Source organism: Mustelus asterias, chromosome 19 (assembly GCF_964213995.1).
Source record: "Mustelus asterias chromosome 19, sMusAst1.hap1.1, whole genome shotgun sequence".
NCBI lineage: Eukaryota > Metazoa > Chordata > Chondrichthyes > Carcharhiniformes > Triakidae > Mustelus > Mustelus asterias.
Genome location: NC_135819.1, coordinates 66479300 through 66494097, shown reverse-complemented (window position 1 = coordinate 66494097; position 14798 = coordinate 66479300). Strand labels below are relative to the sequence as shown.

General features: G+C 46.2%; 1 protein-coding gene and 1 long non-coding RNA gene across 2 annotated transcripts in view; one reads left to right on the top strand and one right to left on the bottom strand.

Moving 5' to 3' along the window:
* Positions 1-236: 236 nt before the first annotated feature.
* Positions 237-4730, bottom strand: LOC144508033 (uncharacterized). The gene is made up of 3 exons (XR_013500199.1): positions 4646-4730; positions 3058-3215; positions 237-356 (listed from the first exon to the last, which is right to left on the bottom strand). It is a non-coding gene; the product is annotated as an uncharacterized LOC144508033 (long non-coding RNA).
* A 504-nt stretch (positions 4731-5234) lies between these two features.
* LOC144507507 (uncharacterized) overlaps positions 5235-14798 on the top strand; it is a 119283-nt gene continuing 109719 nt past the window's right edge. Inside the window, exons 1-4 of the mRNA XM_078234632.1 lie at positions 5235-5259; positions 5633-5747; positions 5825-5904; positions 11177-11337. Coding sequence (XP_078090758.1) covers positions 5235-5259; positions 5633-5747; positions 5825-5904; positions 11177-11337 — 381 coding nt within the window. The remainder of the gene's footprint in view (positions 5260-5632; positions 5748-5824; positions 5905-11176; positions 11338-14798) is intronic.

The window sequence follows — 14798 nt, the reverse complement described above, 5'->3', positions numbered from 1 at the left end:
ACTTAGCAACAGCAACTTACCATATCCCAAATGTGCACAGTCTTCATTTGATTGGTTATCATCGGGTTGACCATGTCTCCATTTTGTAAAATCTGTTGGAGATCCATCAGTCCAAAGGAAAGTCCCCTCCTGTGGAAATATCAAATCATTACAATTAAAAATGTCTAATATTTTTCATCATAAACAATGTGGTGTGAAAACTCAAGAAACGTTACCTTGTAGATGTCATTCAAACCAATCCAAGTATGTACAGGATTTCCCTTGGCTTCAGTTATCATCTTTCCCATGAAGTCATTCTGATTCTCCCAGTGTATGGAGGCAAGGTGGCTGCCTGGACGCAGAGATTGGCAATGCAGCTTAAAAAAAAGATTGTTTTTGCTAGATTTACATTGAAGATATTCAATTTTGTTGTTCCAATAGGTTTACGGTTGAAAATGTGTTGTTTAGTAGAACGTGAAGAATAAAATGACAACCTCTCGTGACATGTCCATGAGCTCCTGATACGGACCGACCACAGTGGGGGAAAGGATGCAGACTGTGCCAAATCCCAGGGCCTGGGGGCTGGAGTGATGGGGTGGGATTAATGGGGAGGCCTGGGGGATGGGTTGGCCCAGAACTCAATATTTTAAAATGGAGTTTCTCATCATTACACTGAGCAGACAAAGAAAAATGAAAAATGAAATGAAAAATATTCTCACAAAAATACAAACTGTCAGCCTGAGAGTTCTGGCTTTTTTTAAAGCCAGTCTTTCAGGTCAGTTTTGTTGAGTTGCTGAGCTGCTTCCAAACTTCGGGCAGCTTCATGGTTCTGTTTTTATTTTCAGAGGCACACCAGAAATCCACTGAGTTTCCTGAAGGTCTGACGCAGCCCAGAAACTGCGATTGCTGGTTGGACAATGGTCAGTGATGTCATTTTAGAACCAATCGGATGTTGAGTGTGTTGTGGGAGGAAGGTTGGAGAGTGGTTAGGGTGGAGCCTGGAGGAGGTGTTGAGGGGCAGGTAGGAGGGGGTTTGTTAGGGTGGGTGGGGGTTGGCAGTCGGAGCTTGAAGTGAGGAAGAATGAGATGATTCACTTTGGGCCGAATAAGAGATAAATTACAACGACTTCTTAAAATGGTGAGAAACAGGGAACGTTCAGGAAGCCGAGAGATTTAGGATCCAAGGACAGAAATCACTAAAAAGCTGTGGACAGGTACAAATAATTAACAACATTAAAAACTGAAAGAACAGATTCACCAGAAGATTATGTTGTGCACAAATTGAGGTCATGAATATCACTCAGAGGAGCTCATGAAGTTGATGGATGAACTATTACCTCATAACATTAAAATCAGTATTATGTCTTTAAGGGTGATGTCAGGGAGCGTTCCTCACACAAAGCGCAGTGGAAAACTGGGACTCCCTTGATAACACTGAGGGTCACTGGAAAATTGGACAATCGTTTGAAGGGTTATGAAACCAAGGTGGAGAGCTGAGTTAAGATACAGGTTAGCCATGGCCTTTTTGAATGGTAGAACAGGTTTGAAGGGATGAATGGCCTACTCCTGTTCCTATTTTCTACAAATCATCCCTGTCATTACATAAGCAATGAAGCCATCCTTGTTTTCAAATCCCTCCATAGCCTTACCCCTGCCCCTGGAATCTCCTCCAATCTTACAATCTGACAGCATCTCTACCCTCTCCTAATCCTGGCTATTTGCACAATCCGGATCTCTAATTCCTCCACCATTGACAGCCTTGGCCACAACCTCTGCAATTCCCTCTCTAAACCTCCCTGACTCTCTATTTCTCTCTCCTTCAAAACATTCTTTCAAATTACAATTTTTGATTAAGCTTTTGGTCAGCGGTAATGGTGGAACTGGGTGGAATGTGTACGATGCAAACTCCACTCTGAATCAAGGTCCCACCCACAGTGCGAAAAACAGACCGTGATTTGCACATGAGTAAACGGAGGCAGGTTTTGGGGATGTGGGTGTGGAGCTGAATGTTACATTGGGCTGGATTTGGACATCAAACAGTGACTGAGGTGAGTGCTCCCCTCACACCCAGATCACCTGTTTATTCAGTGCAAAATGGATCAATTTCAGCCCCAAGTCCTCAAATTCCATTTCCACTGATTGCTATTCTGGAATGTGTTCATTATTCTGTGATAACGAAGAACGTGGTGTTAATTTTTCATCTACCTGGTTCAGAGTTTCCCCATTATAAAATGTGACAGAAAGTGTAGACAGGAAGTTCACGCTGCATTCACAGATTTAATGATATTTAGATCCTGACTTCTTTCAAATATTTACTCCACTCCCTGAAGCAGTAACACCATTAAATATCATGAAAGTCCTAATCAGCCAGTAAAGGCTCAGTATAAATTAGACTCAGCTATTGACCTTGTTAATGCCACATGAGAAAATGCCAACATTTAAATGTAAATACAAGAATGGCTATTCTGAATGGGAAGAACATTGTCCAATAGGAAGGGAGAAAACTAATTGACCTGAGAGACATGACTGACCCAGTGAAAGTGACCTGAGGAGACAACTGAAAATCAATTCCCAGTCAACAAACTCAACCAAATATTAGATACATCTTATTGGATGTTGAAAATGTCTGAACATTGAGCTGAACAGCGACAGATTTTTAACACTCTCATTCCTTACTGACAACAGACCTTTCAATCAACCTTGCTTCCTTCGATCTGAAGATCAGGATCCTAATCCTGTCCCCACTAAACTTCCACACCAGGCATTTGGCAGAACGTTACACTGGATGGTGATCAGGATCAGGGAGCTGTGCTGATTTGATTTTCTTCTAATGCAGAGACACTCAGCCCAGTTATAACACTCTCACCACTGTCCGTGGGTGAACCTGTGAGCTTCATTGTCTGTACTGTTCAACGTCACAGCTCATTACCCTCAGTGTTTAATGGAGAATCCAATGTAGATCATATTATCCAGCTGATAGAACACATTGAGTCAATCAGAACTGTCCAAAGTTTGGTCATGTTTAGAAACATTGAGAAACAAATGCTTGAATAACTTACAACCATTCTAGGGACTTACCTCAGCATCAATCCAAGTCTTTTCATAATTGACAAACTTGTAGCAATGGTCAGAATAAGGCACACCCCCAGAACAATATCATCCCCAGTAATCACGTTTCTCAATGTCCTGATTCGTCTCTGCCTGATTCTCCAATTCGATATTCAGATCAGGATCAGCTGCAGATTAAAACAAGTTGCAATAATTACAACATTCACGGTTCATTTCTCATTCAGGAGGCTGGAAATTGATGAGTACATGATAGACAAGACTGGCCTCAGGAGTGGGACATTTCACCTCACTGCATTCACACACCAGGCAGAATTTTCCGACCTCATCCTGCCCGTATTTCGGCGTGGTGAGGTCGTAAGATTGCGTGGGAAGGATTAAAAACAGGAATCGTGCCTGTTTTCTCGCCGGTTCCAATCGTACCACACTGTTTTCCCAGGCGAGATGAGGAGTGCGCCCAAAATGGGTGAGTGGTTAATTTGCATGCAGTGGCTGCATCTCAACATTATTAACACGGTCCGAATGCAATCATCCCCCCTCCCTCACTTACCTTAACGACCCTGTCAGGGGGACGTCACGCTGGTGAGGAAAGCTCCTGCTATATAAAAGTCTGCTGTAGGCACAGCAGTATCGAAGGGGAACAAGGAGGTAAGTTTGTATGGGCACCAGCCTCTGAGGTGTGTGGGGGGGTGGAGGTCAGAGACACGCTCATGGTGCGTGGTGCAGACTTGAAGGGGTGTTGAGGGGGGGGTGCCTGTGCCAGTGTGGGGGTGCAGAGCTCGGGGTTCAGAACTGGCTGGTGTTGAGCACACATCCCCCCCGCTGCTGAGTGAACCCAAGAAGTCGCTTATGAGTGCGTGCACCAACCCCAGTGCTGTCACCATGGCAACCTTCCATCTGTCAGCGATACAGGCTCTCTGGCTGACTGCTGATATTCCATCCCAGTAACCCCACTAACACAAACAAGCAGCAGGTCTCCAAGCTGCTGCTCCAAGCAAGGGAGTTGTGCATGTGTTAACAAAACCCTCCACACTGCATGGACTCTGCAGTGTTGCCCTCGATGGGAACCCATCTCACGATAGTCACCCCTGTCCCATCTGTTTGATCTGCTAGCCATTCCTGGAAGGCACTGCACCACACATCCAGGTGGCTGTACGCATGTCTTTGCTTCAAGACTTCCCAATGGGGACCCACACACAGCCACCCATGTGCCCTCTGTGCCCCCCATCGTGAGGGAGCAGTGGCATTTGCCATTCCACCCAGGCTCAGCATGGCACTGGGCATGGTGTCAGTTTGCCATCCATCCACATTCCGTATTAGCACCTGCTTTAGTCTTTAACACTCTCATCTTCCTCATTTTGTCTTGCGTCCATGGCATCTTTCTCAAATCTCTCCTGAGTTCCAGCCTGTCCCTGAATTTCTATTTTGCTCTTCCTGCTCCACCCTCTCTCTTCAACAGTATCAAACCCATCACATTTCTACCCCTTACCACACTGAAGGAGAGTCTTACAGACTCGAAACATTCACTTGGTCCTCTCTCCACAGATGCTGCCAGACCCACTGAATTTTTCCAGCATTTTTAGTTTTTAATTCAGTTTACCTGCCACTTCATTGGTGAATAATGCAGCCAGTAGCAAAGTTCCAATCAGCATCATGTCTGTGGTCGAGTTCCCGTCGTCAAACCTGGAATACAAAAAAGATTCAATGTCTTCACCAAGATTTCCACTTAAAGGTGGGAATTTCCCATTTCCATTCCGACCTCTCACTTTCCAGTTGTCTGATGTGATGAAGTGTCAGCAAGACTGCAAATATATAGACAGACTGAAAACCAATGGTGCCATTGAAATCAAATCTTTAACAAGAAGTTAAATCAAAATGGCAGGGTTGGTAACTGATATCTTAGACAGCAAAAACAGAAAAACACCGACTCCTATGGATTTAATTTAATACAAAGCAAAGGGGCAGATATTCAACCTCCTCCAGGCCTGTTAATTGGGTGTAAATCAAGGGAGAAACTTATCAAAATAGGACCGGGGTCTCCTGTGCTTGCTTTGCTCCTGCAGTTCGACAGCTGCCATTTTGAATCAGATGACTTTGGGTTTGTTTCTTTGAACTGAAACCTCTAATGTCCAAAGTATCTGTTTGAACAAAATAAACACAATCAGAAATTTTGTGCATCTACTTTACAAATGGGTTACATTGTCACTGCTGCCAGTGAGTGAAGAAGATCCACCATTATGGTGAGAAATGGGGGGAATCGATGGGGTTCTGATCTATTCTCTAAGGGATTGGATTATCTGATATACGCTCTCATGTTTTGAGAGTTTTAGCCTTTTTTAGGAGTCTTTAGCTCATTATAATGATGAGAGAGTTCTAAATGTTCTCATTCATCTTCAAATCCTAATTTCTGAAATCCGTTCATTTGAAGTCTGATTAATGGGGTTCGGAACAGCGAGTACAGTTTCCATTTCTCACTGAGGAGTAACAGCGCCACATTACACAATCTCAGGTGTGGCAAATATTTGGACATCTTCCAGCTCATCCTGTTGGCTCTCAGCCACTAATTGGTCAACAATTATTTTGACAGCATTAACGGCCCAGCCAATTGGATTTGATTTCAATGGTTCCATTAATTTTCAGTCTGTCTATATATTTCCAGTCACGCTGAAACTTCATCACATCAGACAACTGGCAAGTGAGAGGTAGGAATGGGAATGGAAAATTCCCACCTTTAATTGGAAATCTTGGTGTTGATGTTGAATCTTTTTTTGTATTTCAGGTTTGGTGAAACAAACTTGATGACAGACATGTTGATTGGAGCTTTGCTGTTGGCTGCATTATTCAGCAGTGAAGTGGCAGGTAAACTGAAATAAAAACTTAAAATGCTGGAAAAATTCAATGGGTCTGGCAGCACCTGTGGAGAGAGAAACTGAGTGAATGTTTTGAGTCTGGATGACTCTTTTTCAGAGCTGCTGAGGGGTAGAAATGTGATGGGTTTGATACTTTTGAAGAGAGAGGGTGGAGCATGGTGATCAAAGTAGAAAGCCAGGGACAGACTGGAGCTCAGGAGAAATTTGGCAACGATATCATGGACTCCAGACAAAGCAAGGATAATGTGAGTGTTAAAGACTTAAGTTCATTGCATATAGGAGCAGAACTAGGCCATTTGACCCATCATGTCCACTCTGCTATTTGACCATGGCTGATATGCTCCTCATCCCTATATCCCTTCAACCCATTGCAAATTAAAAATCTGTCTAACTCCTCCTTAAATTTACTCTGTCCCAGCATCCACCGCACTTTGGGGAAGTGAATTCCACAGGTTCACAACCCTTTGGGGGAAGTAGTTTCTCCTCAACTGTTTTAAATTTTCTACCCCTTATCCTAAGACTATGACCTCTCATCTTAGAATACTCCACGAGGAAGGATCTGCTACACGTCGACTTTGTTTATACCTTTTATCATCTTGTAGACCTCAATTTGATCTCCCTCATTCTTCTTAATTCCAGAGAGTATGGGCCAAAACTGTTCAATCTCTCTTCATACGACAAACCCTTCATCTCTGGAATCAAAACAGGTGCTAATAATGGCATAAAGGTCAGAATGTGTTGATAACCAAATGAGGGACAGCAGACTCCGAAAGTAAAACATAAGAATACGTTACAGACTGGCCATGTCAGCAGTGGGGGGGAGGGTAAATAAATATTTCAAAATGGAGGCGAGCATTCATGGTCTGAAGTTGTTGAACTCATTGTTAATCCAGAAGGTTTTAAAGTGCCTAATCGGGAGGTGAGGTGCTGTTCCTCCAGTTTGTGTTGTGCTTGATGAGGACATTGCAGCAGGCCGAGGACAGAAATGTGAGCTTGAGAGCAAAATGGTGAATTAAAACAGCAAGTGACAGGAAGGTCTGGGTCATGTTTTTCTCCTGAGCAATGGTGTTTCATAAGGATCGCTCAGACTGTGTTTAGCCACCCCACCCCCCGCCCCCCGTGTAGAGGAGACCACATTGTGAGCAGTGAATGCAATGGACTAAATTGAAAGAAGTGCAAGTGAATCTCTACTTCACCTGGAAGGTGTGTCTGGGGCCTTAGACAGTGAGGAGGGAAAGGGGCAGGTGGTACACCTCCTGCGATTGCATGGGAGGATGTTGTGGGAAGGGGATGGGGTGTTGGGGTGATAGAGCAGTGTCACAGAGGGAATGGTCACTCCGGAATGCAGACAGAGAGAGGGGAAGGTGTGCTTAGTGTTTGCTGGAAATGGCGGAGGATGAGCCTTTTGAATTTTGAGGCTGGTGGGCTGAGGAATGGTGTTGGGAGGGAGGGGAAGGGGTGAGGGCAAAACTGTGGGAGGTGGGACGGACACGGTTGAAGGCTCAGTCAAACTCTGCTGAGGAAAATGGAAGACATGTCAGAAGCATTATCCTGAAAGGTAGAATCACTGGAACAGATGTGACAGAGACAGAGAAACTTGCAAAATGGGATGGAGTCTTTACAGGAAGTAGGGTGCGAGGAGTTGTAGTCGAGGTATTTGTGGGAGTTGGCGGGTTTGTAATGAATATTGGTGGTCAGTCTATCACCAGAAATGGAGACAGAGAAGTCAAGGAATGAAGGGAAATGTTGGAGATGGACCATGTGAAGGTGAGAGAGGGTGGAAATTAGAAGCAAAACTGATCATTCTTCCAGGCCCAGATGAAAACATGAAGCGGCATCGATACGATCATCGATGTGCTGGAGACAGAGCTCTGGGAGGGGGCCTGAGTCGGACTGGAACAAGCAATGTTCCACACCCCACAAAAAGACAGGCATAACTGGGGCCCGTGCAGGTAGCCATAGCAACAGCTTTTATTTTCAGGAAGTGAGTCAAGTTAAAGGAGAAACTGCTCTATGAGAGAACAAGTTCAGCCAGGTGGAGGAGGCTGATGGAGGATGGAAATTGTTGAGGCCTCTGTTCAAGGAAGAAGTGGAGACCACTGAGAGCATCCTGGTGAGGATGGATGCGTCGAGGGATTGAATATCTTTACTTGGTCAAGTGAAGGCAGTTAGGGTCAGGAAATTGCAAATTGTGGATCTGACGTAGAACATCTGAGGAGTCCCGAATGTAGGTGGGAAGACACTGAAAAAGGGGAGAGAGAGTAGAGTCAAGATAGGAGAAAATTAGTTAATTGGGGCAGAAACAGGCTGAAACAATGGCTCTCGCAGGACAGTCCTGTTTGTGGATTTTGGGAAGGAGGTAGAAGCGGGTTGTGTGGCGTTGGCGGACTATGAGGTTAGAAGCTGTGGAGGGAAGATCTCCAGAAGCGATGAACTCAGTGACAGTTTTGGAAAAAATAGCCTGATGTTGGTGGCACGATCAGGGTCCAGGGAGAGGTAGGAGGCAGTTGGTGCTCAGCCTCTGCAAGGTAGAGTTCGGAAAACCAGATAAAAACAGAACCGCCCTCGTCAGCAGGTTTGATAACAAAGTCAGGATTGGGCCTGAGAGAATGGAGTTCAGAAAGAGACAGGTTGGACAGGGTGAGAAGAGCAGAGTAATTAAGATGGTCGATTTCACACCAACAGATTTCAATGGAAAGATCAGGAGCAGGTAAGAGGCCAGAGGGAGGGCTTCAGTTAGCGGGAGAATGCTGGACACGGGTGAAAGGATCAGTTGAATGGGGAGAGGAATCCTGCCCAAAGAGGTGATGATGGAAGAAGAATTCAGCATTGTGCCGAGCCTGAAATTCATTGAGGTGAGGGCGGAAAGGAACTAAATGGAATCATTTGCTGAGTGCAGAATGTTCAGTAGCAGAGAGGGGAAGGTCAGAGTGCACAGTGAATATACGGGCAGAGCTGGGATTAGAAGAAGGGGTGGGGCCACAGGGATGGGAAGGGCTGGAGGAACCCAAATAGACTGGAGACGGTAAAGTTGTTGGAGCTTGCGTTCCTTAAAACCTGAAAGAGAAGTAGTTCCTTGTTAAGACGTCAGATGAGTTGAAGATTGAAATGGAACTGGGGCCAAGGACAGCTTTTAGAACAGGGAGAGTTGGTGCTGCTGGAAAGAGGCAGGTAAACTGATTCTATTCGCTCCAGAAATCAATGACAACTAACACAAAATAAAGATTTCAATTGGCAGCACAGGAGGTGTATCTGGATAATAGAAATGGGAATAAGGGGGCAATCAGACTATCCTGGGTAACTACACCCGTAGGAACTGTCTCTTGCCTGAGGCACAGCAGCTCAGAGTAATTGGGCTAAAGCGTGAGTTGAAGAGTTTCCAACAGAGGGGGAGGGGGGTGGGGTGTGGATACCCACACAGCTTTCTCCAGATCACAGTCACCCCATTGAAATGCACATTGCAGGAAGAGCATTGTGTGCGTGTGTGTGTTTGTCAGGAGACAAAGAAGGAGGCCCCACAACTAGTCCTCGCTGTCTGTGAGGATAAGGATGGAGGCTGCAGTGTTCACTTGAGGGGAAACGCGGTAATAGATGGGAATGGGGTGGTAGGGTTAGTGGAAATAAACAGAGTGGGGGGAGCATCCTGAGGGACAGAAACACCGGCACTGACTAATTGGAACAAACATTCTCTTTCTGTTCTGTAACTTTTCTATATTTTGATGTAAACTTGGTGTGTGAGAAGAGGGTTAATGCAGGAGTTGGTTTAGCTCAGTTGCCTAGGCAGCTGGTGTGTGATGCAGAGCAACGCCAAGAGCACGGGTTCAATTCCTGTACCAGCTGAAGGTATTCATGAAGACCCTGCCTTCTCAACCTTTCCCCCCGCCTCCCCCCCCCCAACCCGCCTGTGTGCTGGTCCTTGTAGCGGGATCCCCTTTTTAACTCCACTGGGCTTATTTTAGGTTTGGTTCTCCGTTACCCAAACCCCACCAATGCCCGAGTGATTCTCTCTCTCGCCGATGGAACAACGGCCACCTTGCGTCTACTTCACTAGAGTAGCGCTCCCAAGAGAGAGAAAAGGAAACTGCTGCCTATCCACTACCTCACAGCCTTTCCTGAGTGGGCGGTTTCGAAGCGCCCAGGGTACCCTCAGTTCTAGACTCCGGAATTATGGTAAGGGATATTTAATATTGTGACTTGGTGTGAGATCGTTGGTGAGAAATTGAAAAGAACAAAATGGACTCCAATGGAAGTCAAAGATATATATATATATATTTGTTAAAACATCAAGGTCAAGATCACCAAACACCAGGAAAACAACACACAATGCCTTCTGCTCTATAAGACTATAGCTATGGAAGGAATACTAAAATGGGCACAACGGGAATGCTTACTTTACACAAGTTTACCAGTGTCTTAAACTATGAAAGGTGCATGCAAAAGCCCCCCCCCCTTTCCCCAAAGCCTCATCCACTATGATGATCTCGGGAACTTCGCGAATTACCGGAGGATACTCACAATCCTAGTTTAAATTGCTCAGTGGGCTTCGGGCTGCGTGCTGGAGATGAACGAGAGGCAGCCAGGAACAGGAGAAGAGAGTGGAGAGAGACCAGAGCTTGCTTGTCCCTTTTTAAAACCTGAACCAGTGATTCTCTCACACAAAACAGTTTCTGATCATTGATAGTTTCGATTGACTGGAACAAAAAGGGCTGGAACTGTTGGGACCGCCCTTAATTGATATTTTAATGTCTTAAAAATGTTCTCTGAGTCATCCTGATTGGGATCCCACCAGTGAGCTGAGTCTTGCTATTGTCTGTGGATGGAATGATCTCTGTTCTCATTGTCTTGCTGCTGGGCTATTTACTCCTTGTCTGCTGGCCATGGTTTCTCCTTTGTTTCCTGTTGATTAGATTATCCCTGTCTCGACCTTCTCGTTATTCCCAGCCTCTTGCATATTCATGTGGCTGTAAAGGTTCCTGACAGCCAGTCGGCCATTTTCCTTATCCCTGGGTTCTTTAATCATGGAGGATTTGCCCTAAAACTTACATCCTCAAGTTAAATCAGCACTAGTTTCCTCTCCCATCAAAGGGAACAGCAGCCTGTCATGGTCACCTGAGACCATGCAAATTTACCTTAATGCAGTAAGGTGAAATATCCCACTCCCGAGGCCAGTCTTGTCTACCATGTACTCATCAATCTCCAGCCCCATGAATGAGGAATGAACTGTGGATGTTGTGATGATTACAACTTGTTTTAATCTGCAGCTGATCCTGATCTGAATATCGAATCGGAGAATCTGACAGAGACGAATCAGGACCTTGAGAAACGTGGTTTCTCAGGGAGAGGATTGTGTTATGATGGTGTGTATTATTTTGGCCATTGCTACAAGTTTGTCGATCATAAAATGACTTGGACCAAAGCTGAGGTAAGTCCCTACAATCGTTAATTATTCAAGTATCTGTTTCTCAATGTGTCTGAACTTGACCAAACACAGAATGAAAGAAACTAGAACAGAGGAAGCTGGAAAAACTCAGCAGGTCTGGCAGCATTTATCAGGAGAGAAACAGAGTTAATGTTTCGGGTGTGGACCCTTCATCGAAACTGAAAGGAGGGAGAATGTTAGAGCAACAGAAACTGCAACAAAAAGTAGCAACCTTAGAACAAACAACAGCTGGCTGGAGTGAGAGGGGAAATGGGTATTGTTTTGAGGCAATACGTGTATGGAATATAAAAAGAAAAGGGGGGTTTAAAATGGAGGAGAAAGGTCAAAATCTGAAGTTGCTGAACTCAACATTGAATCCTGAGGGTTGCAACTTGCCCAACCAGAAAGTGAGATTCTGCTCATCCAGCTTGCACTGGGCTTCAGTGGAGCATTGCAGCAGGCCAAGGATAGACATTTGGGCATGAGAGCAAGATGCTGAGTTAACATGTCTACCAGAAGGTTGGGGTCACCTGAGCAAACTGAGCAAAGTAGTCACCCAATCTGCATTTAGTCTCCCCAATGTAGAGGAGAATGTTCCTTGATCCTAATCACTGTCCAATGCAACTTTCTGCAAGGTACCTGGTGTGGATGTTTAGTGGGGACAAGTTTGAATAATTAACGATTGTAGGGACTTACTTCTGCATCGATCCAAGTCATTTTATGATCAACAAACTTGAGCATCCCAGAAGATGTATCGAATCATAGAATCCCTGAAGTGCAGAAAGAGGCCATTCAGTTCATTGCATCCGCACTGACTCTCCAACAGAGCCCAATCCCTGTAACCCCAGATATTAACCCCAATAATCCCCCTAACCTACAAATCCTGGGACACTAAGCGGCAATTTAGCATGGCCAATCCACCTAACCTGCACATCTTTGGAGTGTGGGAGGAAACCGGAGCACCCGGAGGAAATCCATGTAGACACGCAGAGAATGTGCAAACTCCACACAATCACCCGAGACCAGATTCGAACCTGAGTCCCTGGCGCTGTGAGGCAGCAGTGCTAATCAATGCCACCCCATTTTTGGTATATTTGGTTGAGTTTGTTGACTGGGAATTGATTTTGAGTTGTCTCCTCAGGTCACTTTCACTGGGTCAGTCATGTCTGACATAGTAAGAAGTTTAACAACACCAGGTTAAAGTCCAACAGGTTTATTTGGTAGCAAAAGCCACACAAGCTTTCAGAGCCTTAAGCCCCTTCAGGTGAGTGGGAATTCTGTTCACAAACAGGGCATATAAAGACACAAACTCAATTTACATGAATAATGGTTGGAATGCAAATACTTACAGCTAATCAAGTCTTTAAGATACAAACAATGTGAGTGGAGAGAGCATCAAGACAGGCTAAACAGATGTGTATTGTCTCCAGACAGGACAGCCAGTGAGACTCTGCGGGTCCAGGCAAGCTGTGGGGATTACAAATAGTGTGACATGAACCCAAAATGCCTGTTGAGGCCGTCCTCATGTGTGCGGAACTTGGCTATCAGTTTCTGCTCAGCGACTCTGCACCGTCGTGTGTTGTGAAGGCCGCCTTGGAGAACGCTTACCCGAATATCAGAGGCCGAATGGCCATGACCGTTGAAGTGCTCCCCAACAGGAAGAGAACAGTCTTGCCTGGTGATTGTCGAGTGGTGTTCATTCATCCATTGTCGCAGCGTCTGCATGGTTTCCCCAATGTACCATGCCTCGGGACATCCTTTCCTGCAGCGTATCAGGTAGACAATGTTGGCCGAGTTGCAAGAGTATGTACCGTGTACCTGGTGGATGGTGTTCTCACGTGAGATGATGGCATCCGTGTCGATGATCCGGCACGTCTTGCAGAGGTTGCTGTGGCAGGGTTGTGTGGTGTCGTGGTCATTGTTCTCCTGAAGGCTGGGTAGTTTGCTGCGGACAATGGTCTGTTTGAGGTTGTGCGGTTGTTTGAAGGCAAGAAGTGGGGGTGTGGGGATGGCTTTGGCGAGATGTTCATCTTCATCAATGACATGTTGAAGGCTCCGGAGGAGATGCCATAGCTTCTCCGCTCCGGGGAAGTACTGGCCGACGAAGGGTACTCCGTGTCCTGTGTTTGTCTTCTGGGGAGGCCGGTGCGGTTTTTCGCTGTGGCGCGTCGGAACTGCCGATCGATGAGTCGAGCGCCATATCCTGTTCTTATGAGGGCATCCATCAGCGTCTGGAGGTGTCTGTTGCGATCCTCCTCATCCGAGCAGATCCTGTGTATACGGAGGGCTTGTCCGTAGGGGATGGCTTCTTTAACGTGTTTAGGGTGGAAGCTGGAGAAGTGGAACATCGTGAGGCGAACCGTGGGCTTGCGGTACAGTGAGGTGCTGAGGTGACCGTCCTTAATGGAGATGCGTGTGTCCAAGAATGCAACCGATTCCAGAGAGTAGTCCATGGTGAGTCTGATGGTGGGATGGAACTTGTTGATGTCATCATATAGTTGTTTCAGTGATTGTTCACCGTGAGTCCAAAGGAAGAAAATGTCATCGATGTATCTAGTGTATAGCATCGGTTGAAGGCCCTGTGCGGTGAAGAAGTCTTGTTCGAACCTGTGCATGAAGATGTTGGCATATTGAGGTGTGAATTTGGTCCCCATGGCTGTTCCGTGTGTCTGGATGAAGAACTGGTTGTTGAAGGTGATGATTTTGTGGTCCAGGATGAAGCGGATGAGTTGTAAAATTGCATCTGGAAACTGGCAGTTGTCGGCGCTGAGCACTGAGGCTGTTGCAGCAATGCCATCGTCGTGCGGGATGCTGGTGTAGAGTGCCGAGACATCCATTGTGACGAGGAGCGCTCCTGGTTCAACTGCTCCATCTGTGCCGAGTTTCTGTAGGAAGTCCGTAGTGTTGCGACAAAAGCTGGGGGTTCTTTGTACAATGGGTTTCAGGATGCCCTTGACATATCCGGAGAGGTTCTCGCACAGGGTCCCATTGCCCGATACAATGGGACGGCCGGGTGTGTTTGCCTTGTGTATCTTCGGGAGGCAGTAGAGATCTCCAACACGGGGAGTACGGGGGATGAGAGCACGGAGGGTGCTCTGAAGGTCCGGATCAAAGGTCTTGATCAGAGTGTTGGGTTGACGGGTGTGTTCTTTGGTCGGATCTGCGGGTAACTGTCTGTAGTGTTCCTCACTGTTTAGTTGTCGGTACACTTCTTTGCAGTAATCCGTTCTGTTCAGTATGACGATGGCCCCTCCTTTGTCTGCTGGTTTGATGACAATGTTGCGGTTGGTCTTGAGAGCGTGGATGGCGTTGCGTTGTGCTTCGGTGATGTTCGGGGCTGTCTTGTGAGTGCGGCTGATGAATTTGGTGTTGACGCACCTCCTGATGGCTTGGGCATACATGTCAAGTCGAGGGCAGCGGCCTTCCGGAGGAGTCCAATTCGACTACCGCAAGCCCACGGATAA